General features: G+C 47.4%; 1 protein-coding gene across 1 annotated transcript in view; it reads right to left on the bottom strand.

Annotated features, from left to right (window-relative positions):
- Positions 1 to 5,182: 5,182 nt before the first annotated feature.
- LOC127002280 (putative neural-cadherin 2) overlaps positions 5,183 to 20,888 on the bottom strand; it is a gene marked incomplete at its 5' end in the record, with an annotated part of 52,945 nt that continues 37,239 nt past the window's right edge. Inside the window, 19 exons of the mRNA XM_050868092.1 lie at positions 5,183 to 5,630; positions 6,978 to 7,172; positions 7,346 to 7,552; positions 7,689 to 7,817; positions 7,938 to 8,047; positions 8,358 to 8,547; positions 8,652 to 8,833; positions 8,967 to 9,158; positions 9,239 to 9,501; positions 9,918 to 10,208; positions 10,791 to 11,187; positions 11,449 to 11,762; positions 11,867 to 12,049; positions 12,197 to 12,362; positions 12,502 to 12,662; positions 12,895 to 13,103; positions 13,276 to 13,489; positions 13,812 to 14,000; positions 14,547 to 14,723. Of these exons, the coding sequence (XP_050724049.1) occupies positions 5,557 to 5,630; positions 6,978 to 7,172; positions 7,346 to 7,552; positions 7,689 to 7,817; positions 7,938 to 8,047; positions 8,358 to 8,547; positions 8,652 to 8,833; positions 8,967 to 9,158; positions 9,239 to 9,501; positions 9,918 to 10,208; positions 10,791 to 11,187; positions 11,449 to 11,762; positions 11,867 to 12,049; positions 12,197 to 12,362; positions 12,502 to 12,662; positions 12,895 to 13,103; positions 13,276 to 13,489; positions 13,812 to 14,000; positions 14,547 to 14,723 (3,843 nt within the window). The remainder of the gene's footprint in view (positions 5,631 to 6,977; positions 7,173 to 7,345; positions 7,553 to 7,688; positions 7,818 to 7,937; positions 8,048 to 8,357; positions 8,548 to 8,651; positions 8,834 to 8,966; positions 9,159 to 9,238; positions 9,502 to 9,917; positions 10,209 to 10,790; positions 11,188 to 11,448; positions 11,763 to 11,866; positions 12,050 to 12,196; positions 12,363 to 12,501; positions 12,663 to 12,894; positions 13,104 to 13,275; positions 13,490 to 13,811; positions 14,001 to 14,546; positions 14,724 to 20,888) is intronic.

Below are 20,888 nucleotides of genomic sequence, written 5' to 3'. Positions count from 1 at the left end.
ATGCGACTTTCTACTCAAGCTCATCCCTTTACTGTCCAAATCCCTTACGCACGAGTTAACCAGCATCTTCACTCTTTCATCCCTCACGCTGGTAAACTCTGGATAATCTTCCTTCATCTGTATTTCCTCCTGCCTACGACTTGAACTCTTTCAAGAGGAGGGTATCAGGACACCTCTCCTCCCGAAATTGATCTCTTTCGGCCACTTCTCTAACTCTTTTTAGGAGCAGTGAGTAGCGGGCTTTTTTTTTTATTATTGTTTCCTTTTTTATGCCCTTGAACTGACTCATTGCTGTAAAAAGAAAAAAAAAAAGGGATGCCGATTATTCTTAAAAACTTTAAATAAAATGCTAAGGGCACCAACTTGACGCCGATGATCAAGATCAAGAACAATTAAGTGCCGTAGAAACAAATTTAATTGAATTGATAGCTCTGTCAAGTAACTTCAAATGGCAATTGGCAACAGACATCCAAACAGGAGCACAAGACTCAAAGTGGGGCAAAATGAATGCATAAAAAGATTTGATTACAATTGAGTCACAAGCAAATATTTTAAAGGCCTTACGAGGTCAGCCTGTCTTCTGTGCAATAGTGGAAGACATGGGACGGATGTGCTTCTCAAATGTCATCATCAAGTGTAAGTAAACTCAAAAGCAAATATTTTCTCACCCCAGCCTCTCTTCCACATTCATCTCACAAATAAAGCTAATGAAGCTCCTCTTGTAACCTAACATTTTAGAATTACAATATGGAAGACAGGCTGGGATGGGAAAAATTAGTAACCCAGTGACTAGACTACAATGTCTTCGTAATTAAGTAATACTCGTGGGTAAAGTGGGGAATATGCGATATTGCTGCGCGTTGCATCGGTGCCCATTTCCGCCTCCTTGACCTTTTGAGCCTGTGGTGGACTCGTATCCACTAGCCCGGGGACACTTGGCCCTATGCCGTCAGGATTCCCACAATTTACCTTCCCCAAGTTTCCCCAGGTACCGGTTTATCGACCAACCCGAAAGGAAGGATGAACAGGAGCAATAGCTGGGTGGGCTGTGCCGAAGTCACCTGATCGGACTCGAACCGGTGTCCCTAGGAGTGGTAGGCGGTCACAGAAATTACTCAGCTAGGGAGGCGCAGGGGTTGGGGTGTAAAGAGAGAAAGCCCATTTTAACTTCCACTCTGCCCGGGAATAGCCGAGTGCCTAGTGCCCCCCCCACGGAAATTATTTTCTAGATCCGCCACCGATTCCTGAAGATACTACTTACGAGAAGGTTTTCGGGAATCATGTAGTACTGGGTAATTGCCTTGTGCGCTCAAAGAGCATTGCACCTTTCCCATCTTGACTTCATACTTATTTTTCCTGAAAACTCCATTCTGGACGATTTAGATAAACCTGAGCTTCTCAAAATTTCCTTTGTAACTAACTCTCTATCTGTGCTTACCTTCTCTACGCAGTTTGAATTTACTGACACATTAGAGGAAAATCTTTCAAAATATCTGTGTTCAACCATTTTGTGTCCTAGTTAAAACCCCTTACAGAAAGGCAGAGGTAAAGGACTCTGACCAGGCAGAGTATCATTACGGAAGCACAGTTTTTAAGGACACAAAGGGGAATTTCATCGGGTCTATAAGCCTTCTGAGGGTTTATAATAGAAAAGGTATAGCAAACGTCATTATTAAGAATCTTGATATCGGAGGGAGGATGAATAGGAGGAATATGCTCTAAATCATCCAGTAAAGTTTTCAGGAAAAATAAGATTGAGTGAGGAGTTCAGCTTCAGGGACGGGTTACAGTAGTAATTATAGTAGTATTAGTAGTAGTGGCCCTACGTCCAACGCTGGAATTTGGTCAGAGGTTGCGTCGCGTTGGGCGAAATTAGTTTTTGACATCTAAAAGAACTAATGGAAAAATGAACTTTGTCAGAAATTTCTGAACAGTACCTTTAATGGGGCGTGAAGATCCATCCTGGGCATGGGGGCAGGTAGACTGGTGTGGCGGCCTTCGCTCAAACCCAATCACGAGGCGCGGGACGGGAGTCTAAAAACGCTAGATCCAAGATGGCCGACAGCGAATACTCACGAGGCGCGGAGTGGCAGCCACGCTGGTAGCTGATTGGCTGTGGAACTGTGCTTGATCCTGTAGCCCCTTATAAATAGCTATGTCTCTCGCTAATAAATCAGTAGCTGTCAGATCACCTCAGTGTCTCATTCTTCCTTCCCTGTACTAAGAAAGTAGACTGCCTGAAGTAGCACCCGCTACACTGGTCTAGTCTACCCAGTACCCAAGCGCTGATCTACTTAGCAAAATCTGCAGTTCTGCGCATCACGTGATCGCCCACGCTGGCGTCACGCACCACACTTCCGGCTGATTTAGGGATGTGCGGTATCGACAAAAATACCAGTATTGCCGATACTGGTTTCATGAAATGATACCGGTACCCCTCTTACCGGTGTGAGTCATGACACCGGTAATACCGGTATTTCCTCAAAATGGCGGTAATACCGGTAACGGTATTTAATTACTTGTGAAATGGAAAAATTTTCCTTTGTCTATACTCGTACAATATGTAACACTACAATCGCACAAGGTAGTTTTAGGTGACTTCTAAGTTTTATTATTTTTTGCATAGTTTTTTTTTTAACATGAAAAAAAAAAAAATCTCCTTAAACATTTATTTTGGGGTCTGTGTGTAATAATAATAATAACAATAACATACCTGTCAAGCTACTGTGGTGTCTCGCCATAAGATTTTGCGTTAGAGACAGAAGTTTGTGTATAAAAAACGTAAGACTTGACAGGTATGGTTCCGACGGACTCAAGCAGGGTGCACGAGGTCCCCTCCCCCCCCCCCCCAACACACACACACACGCACACACACTAACCGTAACAGTAACCGTTACTCAGCACGCTCACATGAATTTAAATATGGCGCGTACGATATATTTCAAATTGTTTAAAACAAACATATTAAAAAAAATATATATCGCAAGCGGAGAAAAAACGCAAGATTTTCAACTTACGCCGTAAGACTTGAAAATTACCGAAATTACGTAAGACTTACACAAAAAAACGTAAGACTTGACAGGTATATAATAATAATAATAATAATAATAATAAAAGGTTTAATTAGAAAACTGCATCATAATGATGGAAATACTAATGCTCATAAAAATAAAAGTAATAAAAAATAAAGTAATGGTAATAATTAAGCTATGTAATATTATATACACAAAAAAGTTTCCACTCATGGACTCCGGGCAGTGACGTCATGCGCCAAACTGACTATTATCGTCCTGAAGTGAACAGACTGTAAAGCATATATAGACTGTGATCTAGGTGAACATATTACTCGAGTTTCACGTTAACTTCTTCACTCTGAGGAGTATGTCGCTGTCGCGAAAACGAGTCATCTTCACTTTGCTCCGAGTCTGAAAGCATTTCGTATCTGACGGGCATGTGAACAGCAGCACATTTCACTTACCCACGAGGCGATTTTCGTTCACATGAGATAATGTTTCATATTATGGAACATTACCTCTCTCTCTCTCTCTCTCTCTCTCTCTCTCTCTCTCTCTCTCTCACTCGAATAGGCTATTCATATCTCGTATGTAAGTGTGTGATATCTCGTACGGTAAACGTTCAAGTGAACACAAAGACAGATGAAAAGATTGATTGATTGATAGTTTATTGTTGCAGGTAAACAACAAGGGAGAAGGGAGGATCATGCAGCGCGGCAGTGGAGACGAGACAGGATGAAAAGATGAAGAATGAAGACAAAGATGAAAAAAAAAAAAAAAAAAAAACACGTCCCCCACTATTCGTGGGTTAGCCATTCGTGGGTTCGACTATGCTTATGTTTAAATTTATTTGTTAATCATGTCATAGTCACTGATGCCGTTTCAAAAATTAAGCGCGCGCGGGAATCCTGGATATGAGGTGCAACGTGGCCCACGTTTAGACACAGCCAGCAGCCAATAGTGAAGTCACAAGTCAGTGCCTTTGTATTCACGTATTTGAATAGTTGTTATATTCATGGCGTTGGTGCATTCAGTTCTGTAAAAAAAAAAAAAATAAAAAAAAAAGAAAAAAAAAATAATAATAAAAAATAACTATAGCGGTATACCGGTATACCGGATACCGGTGCACATCCCTACTAATTCCCTAGGCTGATTGGCCGAGAGCGACAAGTGCCGTGCGCGATGGACGATTTTTCCACGCGTCACAGAAATCTCTGCGGATTTAGGCCACTTGTTGACTGGGGTTTCTTGTGTGTTGGACTATTTATATTTTTAGTTAGTTCAAACACGTTACAATAAAAAAATGTTTAAAAGAATGCCGTGTTGGACATGAAACGGTCTGGACAATCAGGAGTTGGACGTGAGGCCACTCTAGTAGTAGTAGCTATAATAGTAATAGTAGTAACAGCATTACTATTATTATTATTATCATCATCACTTTTCTTAGTAGTAGTAGTAGTAGTAGTAGTAGTAGTAGTAGTAGCAGCAGCACAGTAGTAGTGTGGAAGTTTTATGAACCCATGTACATTACAAAACATAATGAATGTAGCTTCAATGCATATCTTTATTTTACCAGACTCAGAGGAGGGGTAATTAAGACGAAGGGTAACAATGTTGTATGTACATATATTTCTCATCATCACACACGACCTTAGAAAAATGGAAAATACGTATCGGAGTAAAGAAGATCGGATGTCCTCGTTGGTGAGGCTTAGAACGTAACATCGTTAGGCTATGAAAAAAAACAACAACTTTAGAACTTGAAATACAAGTGCATGTGCACATTAGGAAGTAGATTATGTGCAATAAGGATTTTCAATAAATGAAAATTACTTCACTTTAGTCTTTCAGTGTGTCTTGCCCAGAATATCTATGGAAAAAGAGTAAAATTTATGAGTTGTTCAGTAGGAGGGAAAAAGTGTTCTGGACAGTCCTGCTGCTTTCAGGTACACGAATATGTGTCTTTGCATCCATTCCCTTTTAGACAAGACCCTGAAACAGTATTCCATCTCTGCTCCCAAGTGGCAGAGACGGAGGCAGCGAGTGAGCACCTGGGCCAATAGACAACCAACCCTGGCGCGCACGCTGTTCCATCTCTTCCTCACTAGCACGGACAGAGGTAAGGGATTGGGGTCTGAGACAAGGAAGCGCTGGTAAAAATGCCCAAACACTGATCCCTGTTTTATTTCCACTTAGACAGAGACACATGAGAATGAGACAGTAAAAAACCCAAACACTCCTCTATCTCAACTTTCGAATAACACAGAGACAAAGGCATTGAGTACGGGTCAAAGGTGATAAAGACCCTCAAACACTAGTTCATTTTTGCTTTCCAGTGACACAGAAACTTGAGAAAGAAACGGCAGAGTAAGACCCCAAAACATTACTCCACTTCTGCCTTTGAGTGACACAGAGACGGAGATATCGAGTGTGGGTCTGAGGAGAGGGAGACGTGCGAGCAGTGGATGATGGTGGCGATGGGCGGCGGGCTAAGCGAGGCACGACTTGTCCTGTCCGTGGCCACGTCCCCGGAGCCCACGTGTCAGGACTCCACCATGTGCGCCACTTCACGGAAGCCTCCCAAAAACTTGGCACTTCCGCTGCAGTTTTCTAGACCTGTTTGAGAAACACTTGTTGTGGTGCGGTAATGGCAGAGTTATTAGCGTGGATTTCATGCAAATAGTGGTAAAATCGGGTATAGGAATGCGCATGAGTAGAAATTTAGTTTTCACGCGGTCACAAACTTTTATACACAGGTTCTCGTATTCACTCGCTAAATACTCACTGGTCCCAGTGTGTGTGTGTGTGTGTGTGTGTGTGTGTGTGTGTGTGTGTTAGCTATTGTCTTCTCATTTTATGAAGACACTTTAGGAGTGGCTGGCGGGATTAGAGGATATGCCACATAATCGTCGCCACTTTCATATTATTAACTATCAACTCCTTCTAAATTAATTTGAATACGGTGTACATTTAATTATATGTTAAGATCATACAATTCTATTCGTTTTCTGGGGACAAAACAATAGTTTGTAGCCTATGCATCCCTAGGAGTCATGGCAACGCAACTTGAGATACGTGGCAGTAGGTTGATAAGGTCACCCCGCCGGTCAATCAAGCAAAAAGTCACCTATACTAGACCTTTGCCTCATGTGTGGTGTGGGAAGTGTCAAAACATGATAATTTGTGTTGAAGAAAATGTTGAGAGAGAGAGAGAGAGAGAGAGAGAGAGGGGGGGGGGGGTAAAGAGCGAGTGCGAGAGGGGAGAAGTGGCAACACAGCTAGCCCGAGGCAGCCACGCATAATGTGACTTGATAAAATGGAAGAACTAACGTATCGTGCTGTTGGAATAAAAACTACTGCGGTAAACTGTGTGGTATGGGATAAATAACATAATTAACACACTCTGACTAATGGTTACTAATAAAAACACACAGGAGATTGAGACTTATATAAAGCTGCATAATTCCTACCTACACATACACATAGGTCGGTATTCTCAAACGCTTCCGCCTCTCACAACTATTTCCAGAGTCTGAAAAGGAGATAAATCGGGTAGTAATGAGTGTTTTTTTAGGTTCATGGTACCGAGGAAGGGTCAAACAACCACCGGGGTCATAAAACTACCCCTGGAAGTGCACAAAACTCCTATGAAAGCCTTGTCAAATATGTGAGTTTTGGCGCCAAAATGTTTTAGAATATGACCCGTAGTGACACTCCCAAGAGACAACACACAGAGGGTAATGCTTATACAAAAAAAAAGTACAAAAGATAAAGGAGAATAAAGCTGCATAAGCACTGTCTACGTGCATGCACATAAGAACAATCGTGATGACATGCATAATCAGGTCATGAAAGCATGTAAGCTTTCCTGTTTTTTCACTCGTTTTCTAGTACACTGAAATGACCCCATGCTATCCCCAGTACACTTACAGGAAGAGAGTGACCCTGGGGAAGAGCCTTCACCTTCGTAGGCGTAGTTTCTTAGGTCGTCTCCCGCAGGAGGGGTACTGCCCGGCCCGCCCTTGCTCGCCCTCCTGCTCGCTGCCGCCTGATAGCTCCCTCGTCGTGAGTAGGGCGGCGAGCCTCGGCCACCCTCCTCATCCAGCTCCTCGGCGCTGCTCGCCGGCGTCACTGCGTCCACCTGCAGCACGTCCACGTCTGGGGCAAAGATCAAGGGTGAAAAGAAGACTGATACTTGTGTGACCTCACGTTTTAAAGCATTGGATGGGAAATTAATTTGATAATCTACATGCAAAATGGAACGAAAAACAAATTCATAAATGGGAGAGGTGGTTCGAATAAGGTGTCTTTCAGTAAGAGGGAAGAGTTACCGGCGATGTTAGGGTTTCTTGCCCAAGCGGGCTGGCCATTGGCTCTGGGCGGCTTCAGCAGCTGCAGCTCAAGCAGGTTGGGTGTGTGGCTGCACGGTGGGGACACTTGGCCTTTGCAGTCCACGACATTGTCCTTGGAGTCAGTCATACCCCTGCGCAATGCAGCGCGGCGGTGGTGTTGATGGAGCAGGAAGGCGCACACCAACACTGTAGTGATGGAAGGAGATTCACACAAGGTGTACATATGTTAGCTACAGAGTACTGAGAATTCGCCAGAGCTGTCGAAAAAGGAAACATTTACCATAGAAGAGCAACCTTGGGCACGCCCTGGCTTAGTACTTACACACGAGGAAAATGCACCACACGACGATGGTGATGAGAACCCCGACGGGAAGTTTGAGGGAGGTGTGGCCCACGTCAGGCAGCTGGCAATGCTGGCCGCTGAACCCCGCCGGGCACGAGCACACGTACCCTGTGTTGGGGTGAACCACCCTTGTAACACTCGCCACGACACCCTGCTCATATACTGCATGTGACTGTATATGATATGAGTCATATAAGAGACACAACTGGTTGATGCCTGGAGCGTCACCTGGCTGGGTGTTGAAGCAGGAGCCGCCGCTGAGGCATGGCCGCCACGCACACTCGTCCTCATCCTCGCACGCCGCTCGGGTCCGGCCCAGCACGCGGCCTTCGCCACACCTGCGGCAGCGGTCCAGCGTCACCCAACACTCCCCTTAATCCGGTAGCAGCGACGGGCCAAATTTGTGGCTTTACCGTGTACCAGCGACGGGCTAAATTTTTGCCATGATATAAACCCCCCCAAAAAAACAGATAATGCATAAACTGATCACAAATATGTTGATATATATTATGAAATGGTTTGCGTGGGTGATGAATTTTTCTCATTTTTCTCCCTTAGAGGGGCCTTTAAGAAACATGATCCCTGCAGCTACCGGGTTAAATCTCTCTCTCTCTCTACACACACACACACACACACACGGCCACCGACCCGCAGTGGTAGGACCTCCAGGTGTCGACGCAGGAGAGCGGCGGTGTGCAGGACACGTTGGCGCAGGAAGACGGGGCGCCGCAGCCTCGCTCCACGCCCCTGAAGGTGCTGGCCTGGCCCCAGGGCGTGCTGTTGACCGCCGGCGGCAGCGGCGCGCTGCGGCCCGCGATGCGCAGGTCGTCGATGCAGCCTGCGGGAGGGGAAGGCAGCCCTGTAAGCGGTGCGCCCTCAGCGCCTTCACTCTGCCTCGCTGAAGTGCACAAGGCAAGCCTGGCGTCCAGGCCTGTGTCTCACCGTCAAAGTAATCGCTGTGGATCTTGAGGACTCCGGCATCCTGGAAGTGTGGAGCCCCGCCCACCCGGACGCCCTCCTGCTTGTCCACCTCCAGCAGCTGCCGCCCCTCCAGCAGCAGCAGCGAGGCGTTGTACAGGTCGCCGTCCCCGTCGTCTGCTGTCAGGATGGTCGCCGAGCCGTACCTGAGCCACAGAAGGCAACACAGCAGGTCACTAACACGTCAGTAACAGTGAAGGAACACCAAAGACACAGCAACACAGAGACAAGGCAGCCGCCCCGCAGGGAGTACCAACCTGCAGCAGGGCGGTGGCCTACCTGGTGGCGGCGAGGGCGTGCCAGCGGCCATCGGTGAGGGCGGCCCGTGACAGGCAGAGCGAGGCCGGAGAGCGAGGGTGGAGGTGAAGCACAGCGCACAGGCGGCCGTCCGTCAGCTGCACAGACCAGCTGTCCCGCCCGTGCTGGGATGACAGCACCACCAGCTCGCCTGTCCTCCTCAATGTGCGGAACCTGCCGGCAGGAGGCGCTGACAGGGTGTGGCGGCGGCGGGCAACTATGTCACAGAGGCCGGTGAAGGCGGCAACTCCTACCTGAGGCTGATGGAGGTGGTGTAGGCCAGCGGCGAGAAGGAGAGGGCCAGCTTGACGTAGCTGTTGGGGAGGAAGGTGGCGGGCATTGTGGGCGAGGCACAACCTGGTCCGCCCCACCCCGGCTGGCACTCACACCGCAGCGACCCCGGCGACCCCAGACACCTGCCGTGGACACCGCAGTGGAGCTGTTGGGTGAGGCAGTCTGCGGCAGGACACCCCGGCGAGCTGGCCCTGCTGAGGACGCCAGTGCCCAGGTCCACCAGCTGCGGGAACACCAGAAGACAACTCACGGAATGAAGAGTATCTAAGGACGTCAATTTTGCAATACTTCTCAATACCCTTGTGGGTTAGCCCTGCTGAGGGCCACACTGTACAGGTCCACCAGCTACAATAACATGAGATAACTTGAGATAACCCAAGGAATAAATGTTCTCTTAGTATACCGTTTTGGCAGTATTTCTCAACCCTGCTGAGGACGCTGCTGCCCACCAATTGCGGGAACACTACACAACACAAATTCTACTTTCTGTTCTGGCCAAGTATAGGGAATGGGGATCATTTTGTTGTCTCATTTAACATTGACAATTAAAAAATGATCATACTCTTTGTGCAGATGAAGTTTTCCGTTGATCTTTAAGAACATTGTCTGTTTAAATTGTGCAAATTTGCCACAACTCACCTCGCCGTTTACTCTGAGGTTCCTGATGCAGCCTCGAAAATGTGGCGGGCGTGGCTGTGCCGTGGCCTCGTCCAGCATGAGGATGGGCAGAGGGTGCACAAGCCCGCCCACCTGCAGCACTCCGCCGGTCTTGAGCACACGGGCGCCCTTTGGCAGTTTCGTGGCGGCCCTGCAGGCGTGTGTTTCAGGCATGACGGGAGTGAACGAGGTGTTGTGGGCAGCCGGAGAAGGCGTGGGCGGCGGCTCATCCCAGTGGCCCCCCAGACACAGGTCCACGACCATCTCCACCAGCTGTGAGCGGGAAGGATAGTGTGTGTGTGTGTGTGTGTGTGTGTGTGTGTGTGTGTGTGTGTTCTTTTTCCTCTTCTTCCCAGCCAAGAGCTTCCCTCTCTGAAACCCTTTGGATCACGCCCTGCATTAAGATGCTCATATCCTAGAGGAACAGGGTCTTCTGCATAGACTATACTCTGTACGGAAGGCTCAATAACAGAGTCATTAGGGAGATATGATATCTGCCAAAGTGAACTATTATCCAGAGAAGCTTCACCACCTTGAGTGGTATACTACTCATCCCCTTTCCTTTGTAACCTTACACCAGGCCAACACATATCTCATGGCCAAATAGATTAACGGTCACTTTGCCGCTATCTGTCAATGCCTCCTCTAACTTGACCTTACGGATCTCCTAGCCTACCTACCATCCCCTTTCCCTACCCCACCGTCCAGATGATTGATGTTTTTAATAAAATAGGTAAAGCAAAGAGCAGCATATCCACCACACCCAATAATCTGCCAATCAAAATTTACAAAGAATTTGCCCCAGAACTTGACACACACACACACACACACACACACACACACACACACACACACCTCGTCCTTCCAGTGGAGGTCTATCCTGTGCCACGTGTTGTCGGCCAAGGAGGAGTTGAGGGCGAGGGTGACGGGCCCGCCGCCCTGGTCCAGCTGCAGCACTGGCCGCCCCTGACGCAGCTCCAGCAGCAGCAGGAGAAGGTCGCGGCGGCCCCTGCCCAGCCTCTGTTCAGTGCTGTGCTGCTCTGGCCCGGTGTAGAGCAGTGCGGCTTCCCCCGCTGTGCTCAGCACCTCCAGGCTCATGTGCATCTCGGCGCATGGCGGGATGGGCGGCACCCACGCCCACGCTCCCTCTGCGGCGGGCCCGGCGCCGCCCTCCTGCTTACCCCCGCCTCCCTCGAAGTGTCTTGCGAGCACTTTACAGCGAGAGCCCCATGTGCCGTGAGGACAGATGCACCTGGGGAAACAGGGAGGGAGGAGGTGTCACGCAGAGGAACTGAAGTGAGGTTCCATGGTGCTTAGGACGTTGTGAAACAGCATGAAATTGTCCTTTGAGAGAAGGGATTCTGTTGCCTTGCCTGAGCCAGTCTTTGTGTTTATGAGTCTTTCATGGGAAATAACTCTGCCCTGCCCAAGCCGAGGTGTCTCTAGGCATAAGTGCATAAGTCAAACTATTTTGCTGCTCTTTACTCTGAGTTCCCATTCCCCAGACACTCACCGAGTACCCGAAGAGGTGCTGAGGCACCTACCACCATTGAAGCAGGTGTCAGGGGTGCAGGGGTGTGCCCTGGCGGGCATTGTGGTAGTGGTGGCAGTGGCGGAGGATGGGCAGCCACAGGAGCCCCTCACCACCACCCGCGGCCCTACCACCGCCGAAGAGTTAGCATCCACCACAGTGAAGTCTTCGGCGAGGCCCACCCAGCAACCACCTACACACCTCTCCTCCGCCACGGCATCCGGCGCGGGGGTGGCGCCTTCACGGCACGTGACCACGCCCACGTCCCTCACACTGACGCCTAGCGCTGCGCTCAGCTACACAAGACATTGATTAGTTCCAAAACATCTGAATCACAGGGTGATTTTGAGGCAAGGGAAGTTAGTAGTGGTAATGATATATCCCACAAAATTCCAGTTACCTCGTTTTTACGGTACAGCAAAAGGTATTCAAAGTTGGCGATCCCCGCGGCGGCCAGCCAGACACGCGTGGCAGGGATCCTTCCCTCCAGTGGCTGCACCGACAACACCCGTACCGTTGCCCCGCCCCCGCCCGCCCACGCTCGTGTGGCGCTCACCAGGCGACTCAGCATCGATGCCCCACCCTGGAACATGGGGAACATGACAAGCATATCAAAGAAAGAACTTGCAAATTCAAGCGCTGCAATGAATGTCGGTCTTAATTATAAGGCAACTTGCAAATTTTCCAACTCCTGAGGGAAATACAGTAAAGCCTAGTCCTGACAACGCACCTCAACCCCGGACTTCACCACCGCGTCACTGTCAGCCGCCAGCGTGAGGGGCGTTGTATGGGTGACTTCGCTGCGCCGGAGTGACTTCACCTGGACGGTTACATTGGCCTCAACGTCGTCCTGGCCTTGGCTGCTATCACTCACCACGAACGACAGCTGGTACCTGCTGGCAAGGTAAAACATCTACAAGAATAATTAACAACCATAGGTGAAACACAACACCCAAAGCTTCTGGAATTAGATTAGCATTGCATTCATACTACAGATACTCTATCATGTCTTAAATTAATAATCAGCATCCCTACCGGCCGTCAGGTGTGGAGGGCGCCATGGCCAGGTGGCCGCTGGAGGTGTCGAGGAAGAAGCCCGCCTGAGGGTCCCGCCAGGCGTAGGTCTTGGCTGCGACGTCCCAGTCATCTGGGTCCTGCACGTACACCCGCCCCAGGGGCACCGCCGCACCCTGACGCTGAGAGCGAGACAAAGACACTTGGAATCGTGAGCCTTCCTGTTACAATTGAGGCAGGATTGTGGCAGATATGCTAATTCAAGTTAGGACTCAGAGTGGGCACCTTAGGTGACTAGAGGGTGAGTCAGCTGACCTGCTGGGTGTGTAGAGGAAGAGTGAGCCTGCTGGGTGTATAGAGGAAGTGTTAGCTGGGTAACCTGCAAGTAGGATAGAGGGAGACTAGCCAGCTAACCTGCAGCGTGTGTACGGTGACGGTCTTGTTGGCGGGCGCCATGGGGTTGTCGTTGAGGTCGGCCACGTGGAGGGTGAGGGTGACGGTGGCGGTGAGGGGCGGCCAGCCGGCGTCGCCCACCACCAGCGGCACCAGCAGGGCGGGACGCTCCTCTCGGTCCAGCGCTGCCCGAGTCCACACCACGCCCACGCCACGCCCATCATCCCCTCCTGCACCACACACGGGTGATGATGATGATGATGAGGAGGAGGAGGAGGAAACATGGAAATGCTGACAAAAGAAAGCCTATTGGAGGAGGAGGAGGAAGAGGAGGAGGAGGAGGAGGAATAAGTCGGTACAGAGTGTTGTGAACAAATATAATCCTTGGTTGTGACAACTCACTCGTGTCCAGCGTGACCCTGACGCTGTCGGTGACGTGGGGTGGCGCGCGGGGGTCCAGGGCGATGGTGAAGGGCGGCCCGTGGCCCTGCCGCCAGTCATCGGGGTCAGTCAGCTTGACCTGCGCCACCTGCTGCGCCTCGCTGTTCTCTGTCACCTGCACCTCGCGGGGCTCTGCCAGGAACGGCGGGTTGTCGTTCACGTCCGTCACGTTGATCTGCCGAAGATGAGTCGTTACTCTTACAGTATGTGTTAATTTTCTGCTTCATTGCAGTACTTGGCTTTATCGGCCTCTCTTAATTCTGCTTCAACCTCCATTCCATTCACCTTCCCTCCTCGAAGCTTTGTCTGGTGAAGGAAACATGGTAGCGACACAACTCAAGAAAGAAAACAAGGCAGAGACATGCCCATTCCTTCTCATCAGTACTCTCAAGACACAACACAGGGAACAAAAAGGTATATGTGCGTTCATTCCCTCTTGTCTGTAGACTCGAGTTCCATGAAACTTCCGGAAGCTGACACACAACACAGGTACTCACAGCAAGGGTGGCGGTGGCGGTCCTGGGAGGCGTGCCATCGTCCACCGCCCACACCAGCACACTGTGGGTGTCCGCGGCCTCCCGGTCCAGACCCCCCACCAGACGCACCGCCCCACTCTCGTCCACGGCAAACTGGCGGCGAGGATCGCTGGACGGAGCCACCCGGTACTGCACGCGACTTTCTCCACCCTGAAGAAGAGAGATAAGGTTGATGTTGTTGTTAAAGATTTACTCCCTCCTGAAAGGGGGGAGAACGGGCCTTTGCCAGTGGCGGTCCATAGCAGGGTGCCAACAGACCTATCGGCTGGCGTCAGCTGAGCCGACCAAGTCGGTCTGTAGACGAGGACTGGTGTGTCTCTGAGAGATAAGGTGCATGGTGCTATAAAACAATAGGGAAAATAAACTAAAGACATGTCTTTTTATACTGGGAACTTGAGTCTTCAAACTTTTTGACTTCAGAAACACAAGAAAAGGATCTGATTTTCATATACTGTACCGGGGCATGCCTCAATAACCTGATTTAATCCATGTATGACAAAGGATTCCCTCTCCGTCCAAGTTCTCGAACTGGGAGAAGATAAAACACAGAACATGCCCATCAGTTTTTCCTCACCCTAAAGAGCTCCCTTATTGCCGTGTATTCAATCCTTCAGCCACATTTTGCTCTGGTATTAAGATTCGGGGTTAGGTTAGTTTACGCTACAATCTCAAAATTAGTAAAGCATTAAAACTCACGTTGTCGGGGTCCAGGGCGGTGAAGGTAGCGAGAAGAGCGCCCCGCGGGGTGTCCTCGGGCAGGGAGAGGCTCGTGAAGTCCTCGCTAAACACCGGGTCGTTGTCATTGTCGTCCACCAAATTCAGCCTCACTAGCGTCTCTGCCATGTGTTCCTTCTTCTCCCAGCCGTCCTCACCCTGAGGACGAAACACTGCTGATTGTCGGGTATATTAGAACCTCTAAAATTTGCACGTCTCATTACATCTCTTTCCGTACTCCAACTCGCTAGTGTCGTGGATCAGTATACTTGAGAATGACAGATGAAATTATATTCGTGTATTTTTAATATGCTACAAGCGGGTTAACGCAACGGGAAGCAAATAGCTCCCTCTTTTAATCAATCCGTCTGTCAATCGCAGTATCAGAGGATGTTACCACCACCTAGGAATAATAAGCTTCACCTCTCGCCTGATTGGAGGGATGGAATGGACCTCTTCTAGCAACCGAAAGCAAACAGCTACTGATTTTGTCTGATTTGAGCCATGAACTGGGTCTCTCAATCGCAGTCTATAACAGGTGATGCCTATCATTGTATTTTATAATTTGTTGATGAAAATTGAGCCGTATATTACCAAAGTAACAAGTACTGGCGGCCGGCACTCTTTAGCCTCCACGCCCCGAAATGCCCCCTGTCTAGCTACAACCCTGCGGTACTGCCCCTCGCTCGGTCCTAAATTAGCTCCTCGCCAAGGTAAAGAGAATGTAAGGTAGGTTCACCAGGGGGGGCGAGGTACCTAAATTTGTCTCTTCTGCGCATGACGTCACGTGTAAGAAGGACTGAGGGGTCCGGGCATGGAAGAGAGGTCAGTCTCGCACGCACCAGCCTCTTGACCTGAGCTCCTCACTCACTCAATGGGAAACTTGGCTAAATTGTATTTTCCTTCAATATGCCAACTTTTTGTATTGTGCGCAGCTGTCGATCAGTTTCCGTGAAAGGAAATAGTAATATACGGTTTCATCGGCTGCCAAGAGATCAAGAACTTAAGGCGCTGTTACACTAGCACATTTATTGTCAATATTTTTCATCAACTTCCAGAAAATTGACAACTTCTTTTTAAGGCGTTGTTACACTAGCACATTTTCCCTCAATATTTTTCATCAACTTCCAGAAAATTGACAACTTCTTTTTAAGGCACTGTTACACTAGCACATTTTCCGTCAATATTTTTCATCAACTTCCAGAAAATTGACAACTTCTTTTTAAGGCACTGTTACACTATCACATTTTCCGTCAATATTTTTCATCAATTTCCAGAAAATTGACAACTTCTTTTTAAGGCACTGTTACACTATCACATTTTCCGTCAATATTTTTCATCAACTTCCAGAAAATTGACTTCTTTTTAAGGCGCTGTTACACTATCACATTTTCCGTCAATATTTTTCATCAACTTCCAGAAAATTGACAACTTCTTTTTAAGGCACTGTTACACTAGCACATTTTCCCTCAATATTTTTCATCAACTTCCAGAAAATTGACAACTTCTTTTTAAGGCGCTGTTACACTAGCACATTTTCCGTTAATATTTTTCATCAACTTTCAGAAAATTGTCAACTTTTTAAGGCGCTGTTACACTAGCACATTTTTCGTCAATATTTTTCATCAACTTCCGTCTGCACTGCTTCCGTCACATGTAAATAAAACATAATGGCCCCGCCACACGGACAAGCTATCGCCGCTATCAACGTGATGAGGTGTTTAATGAAGCTGAGACGAGCCAAACAAGCCAGAAGATGAGAGTGGATGTGTGAGTGGAAGGCACGTCGCGAACAAGAAAGTGTTTACTATCGACTCTTGAGGGAGCTGAGATTGGAGGACCACGAGGCAATGAGGAACTGGATCAGGCGCGACAAGGACCAGTACAATAAACTTTTGGAGCTAGTGACGCCCCTCATTGTAAAGAGTGACACCAAAATGACGAAAGCAGTGACCGCAGGAGAGAAACACACGGGGTGTATCACATGTAAACAAGGTCTAGTCACATGAGACACTGTAGGCTTTTATGACACTATATTGTAAAATGTAACTACATGTGTAATTGCTTTGAATATTTTTACCTATATTAAATAGTTGAATTCTTGCTTTTCATGAAAAACAGTGGTTTACTTTGAATATTTCCTCATCATCCACTACGGATTCTGATTTGATTAAAAAAATGTTGTTGACAACTTTCCACTTGAAGACGGTCATGTTCGTCTGAATCAAGAGTCAAGACGTCGAAAAAGGAAAACGGAACATGCAAACGACGACGGAAATCGTAGACATCGACGGAAAATGTGCTAGTGTGGCAGTGTAATATGAAAAAAATACTTATTTTCGAGCAGATTCTGTTGGCTTCGTGAGTAGTCGTCACATGCCGTAAAAGGAATAAACACTGGTATAAAATTAGATGCTGGTTGCAGACCTTAGTTCTCCATTAGTGAGTATATACCAGGCTACCTGTCATTCTCTTTAACTTTAAATTTACACGTTTCTTTACACGTCCGCGCTAATAGTTGCCGTACCAATATGGCGGCCGGCGGCCGACCATAATACGCCAGTCAAGTGCGCGGTATCTACTCTACCACAACTTTATTTCACGTGACGTCACACCCCGCGCGGAGCGGCCGGTGTGAACCTACCTTCGCTTCTCTTTAACTTGCTCCTGGCAACATCCCACGAGGAAGCGCGCGGCTCACGCGGCCTCCTAGTCCATGTGCCAGACCAAATGTCGGTACCAAATTGGTGAACAGATCCCTTTATGATTTTCGGCTAGCATGGTATCTGAAGTGTCCAAAAACAGTTGATGAACTTTCGAGTTACTTTGCTAAGTGGCACTTTGGCGGCCATCTTTAAAAATGGCTGCCGTTATATTGCCGAAACGGCGAGCTTCAGAAAAATGCCCATAACTTCTTCCCAATTTGACCCATAAAGCTGCAAATGAGCTTAAATTGTCTCTCTTAAATTCTACATCTTTTGGTGTGCAATCTGCCAGGTTTTACTTGATTTTACTATATTATAATAACTGATTGATAAGAAAAACGTGCATTTTTTACACGTTTTTAAGATTTTTTTTCTTCTATTTCATATAAATAAAACCCACACTGGCAGACAATAGAGGTATATTTTTACCAAACAGTTTCGGTGGACACTGCCACCATCTTCAGTGGTGTGAAGGAAGAGTAGAGGTAGGTATAGGGATTAACAATTCTCCTCATATACAGAACGGAACGGCTTAATATGGGAGGGGCAGAACAAGGGGGGGTGCAAGTGTGGGTTTTATTTACATCGAGAATATCACATCAGTATGATTAGCCCAATCTTCCTATTTCTTCATGTTGATGCTTTATTTTGGCCAAAGTTTGTATTCAGTACTTGAAAACTGTCCATAAATCATAAAACAAGGCTCATTTTTTTTTTATTATATTAGCCTCTATTTAGTTTTAAAATCATGTTTTACAAAAAAGTCCTTTTACAGTTTTTTTTTCTATCTTCACTTGACTTTGTTAGAGACCGTCCACAGTTCTTATATGCTTCGCAGTTGAATTACTTTATTTTCATAATGAATACACCTATTCTATTGCCTCTCCTTCTTACATACTACATCTACATCACAGCCACTGTACCAGCTACTGTGAATGCCATGCATTAGGCCAATCTGAGGCAGCCTTCACTGCCAGCAAAACCGAGCCCACAAATCTCGCCTACTGTAAACCTTTCCAGGTCCATCTAAAATGTCTACAAGCTTAGACTTGTATTTAAGAAGGCTAAATTAAGGGGGATGTATAGTGGTTCGAAATCGCGAATCTGGCTTGTACAAAAACGGACTCCCAAAGCATGGAATTTGGAATTTGATGGTCCAATCACATTCTACACTTGATGTAAAATGTATTCCGAATGTGTCATTTTCTAATTTTGGGTGAATTTGAAGGAGTTCTTGTGCACGCCAGATTCGCGATTTTTGGCCACTATACTTCCCCCCTTATGTTCTGCAATGTTCCTTGTTCAAATATATATGACCAGAATCTGTCGTGAAATGGTTGAACATATGAACCAACAAAATCACATGCTTTTACAGATGCTCGAGTTCATGGACCATGGTTTGAAGTAGGGCCTTGTACCTTGAAGTCAACACTCTTCGGAAGACTGAAATAAAGTCTTCCCACTAGACACAGTTTCCTAAGCTAGGGATTAATTTCAATAGTCATCACTCTCTCCATCACTGTCGTCCGTGTCGTTCGGCCCATCATCATCTTAAATATTTGTGCAGTCTTGCAGCTTACACGCCGGGGTGCAGCGTAATCCGTTCGTCACACAGGAACAGTCTTTTTCACAATGCCTTGAGCATTTGCTGGATATTAGTCCCGGGACAACTTCTGAGACTGGTGCTCCCGTGAGCCAACATATTCCTAACAGCTGTCCTTATTTGGCACTCCACCCATGACCATCAGTCGGACTTGGAATTTGAGGTGAACACTCGAGACTCCTTCGCCAAATGGCTGCTTGGTAATTAGCACGATGGTATGTTGCCTCAGTGCACCGCTGCATGGTGGGAGCTGTCCAGACGATATGTCGCCATTTTTAGCACGGAACATTTCAAACCTGAGTTTGTTCACGAGCTTGATGTTTGTGTTGGAACAATATGTGCTGCAAGTGAATGCTTGAATGGTTTGAATTTTTTTTTTTTCTGTGACGTGCCTTTCTTGACCAAATGCTGTGAACAGTTCCCGGTATTCACTGCTCTTGTTGATCAGATCGAGGGCTTTGATCTTGCCTTGTCCAGCAAAGGAGCTGACCGAGTCACAACCAGTATAGGCATGAACACCAATCGAGGCAGTGCAAATATCTTATCCAAGTATGGCCCCCAGTCTCTGTATGTCTATCAGTCTCACTGCATTCTTTTTCCTTTTTCTCAGTAATACCCTGGATGGAATCTGTGAATGGAGGGAGAGAAGGATGACAAGGACATCTGTGTCTTCAGGGATCACCACAACCTTCTGGTAACTGGTGGCTGCATGTCTCGCTTCCTCCTGTATTGATCTCAACTCAACAATCTCCGTGACATCGTCTTTTGATAACCTCAAACAGCGTTTCCCCTCAGTTACCATCAGTATCACATTACCAAGTTTCTCCCTCTTGTGTTCTTCTTTCCAGTTTTCTGCCAGGAACACGGTGAGCATAGCTTTGGTTTCTGTGCTAGCCAAGATTCTCTTCCAGTTCTTGATTCGATGTCCTGGCTTTATCTGACTGAACATTATGCCGTGCTGTAAGTCACGTTTGGTCCGCTCGGCAGTCTTAATCGATTGCTGTCTGTAGATCTCAGACACCACGTCAATGCGATCACTTCCCCGACCATCATTCAGCACTTTATTCAGAATTGTATCAGACAGTTCCTCAAAGGTTAGGTTCTCGCCATGAACCATTTGCACAATTACCATAGCATCGACTATTGTTGCCCTCAAACCAGGTGGTAATTCAACGTTTGCCCCGTCTTTCTCGGGATGCTTCCTTAATGCCGACTTCCCTGTTTCCTTCAGCGTTCCATCTGCATTTGGTAATGTCCATGGTTTTGGTCCTAGAGGATACTCAAGTGCGTCTTTCATAACCAACTTCCTGTTTTGAGCAATCAAGAGCATTTGTCCAAACACGCACCAGGTTTGATAACAGTACTTTTCTGCAAAGAACTAAACATTTGTAAATTCAGTTTCTTGATAGGATCATGGAACCCAGACCCTGCCTCTAGCTTTTCCATATACGTCTTGAAAGCCTCTTCACCCTTGTCGCGAGCACTCAGGAGATCCTTGCTAATTGCTGGTGTTGCTGCAGCACCGGTAGACAGACTCATTAAATCTGAAGGTTGACTGGAAAAGGAGTTTGTCCAGTTGTTTTCCAGCATGTTTACCAGAGGTTGGCGCGGTACTGAAAAATCAGTAGTGCGGTTGCGGCAGTGCGGTACTTTTTCCAGAGTAGTGCGGTCCCATTTTTTCTTTCCCAGTGCGGTAGGCGGTGTGCGGTACTGCGGTAGCGGTAGTCAAATTAAAAAAAATACTTCAGGGCCTATCCTGGCTATCCAAACAAAGGAAACATGCTTAAAATAGTACAATGAAAAATCGGCCGGCACCACGGAGGGGTCCGGGGTTGAAATGGCCGGGTCCGCGCGGATTAAAGAAGACTCGCATTGTAGTAGTTTAGACTGTCTATTTAGTATTTAATTTTGAACATTAACTGAAAAGTCAGAACGACTGAATCACTGATTCTGATGACTGATACCGATTGACTGATCGAGTCGTTTTCGATAGTTTTCAAAGTACCGCAAAAAAGC

Source organism: Eriocheir sinensis, chromosome 22 (assembly GCF_024679095.1).
Source record: "Eriocheir sinensis breed Jianghai 21 chromosome 22, ASM2467909v1, whole genome shotgun sequence".
Taxonomy (NCBI): Eukaryota; Metazoa; Arthropoda; class Malacostraca; order Decapoda; family Varunidae; genus Eriocheir; species Eriocheir sinensis.
Note: the sequence above shows the minus strand (reverse complement) of the source record. Positions and strands in the feature narration are given on the sequence as shown.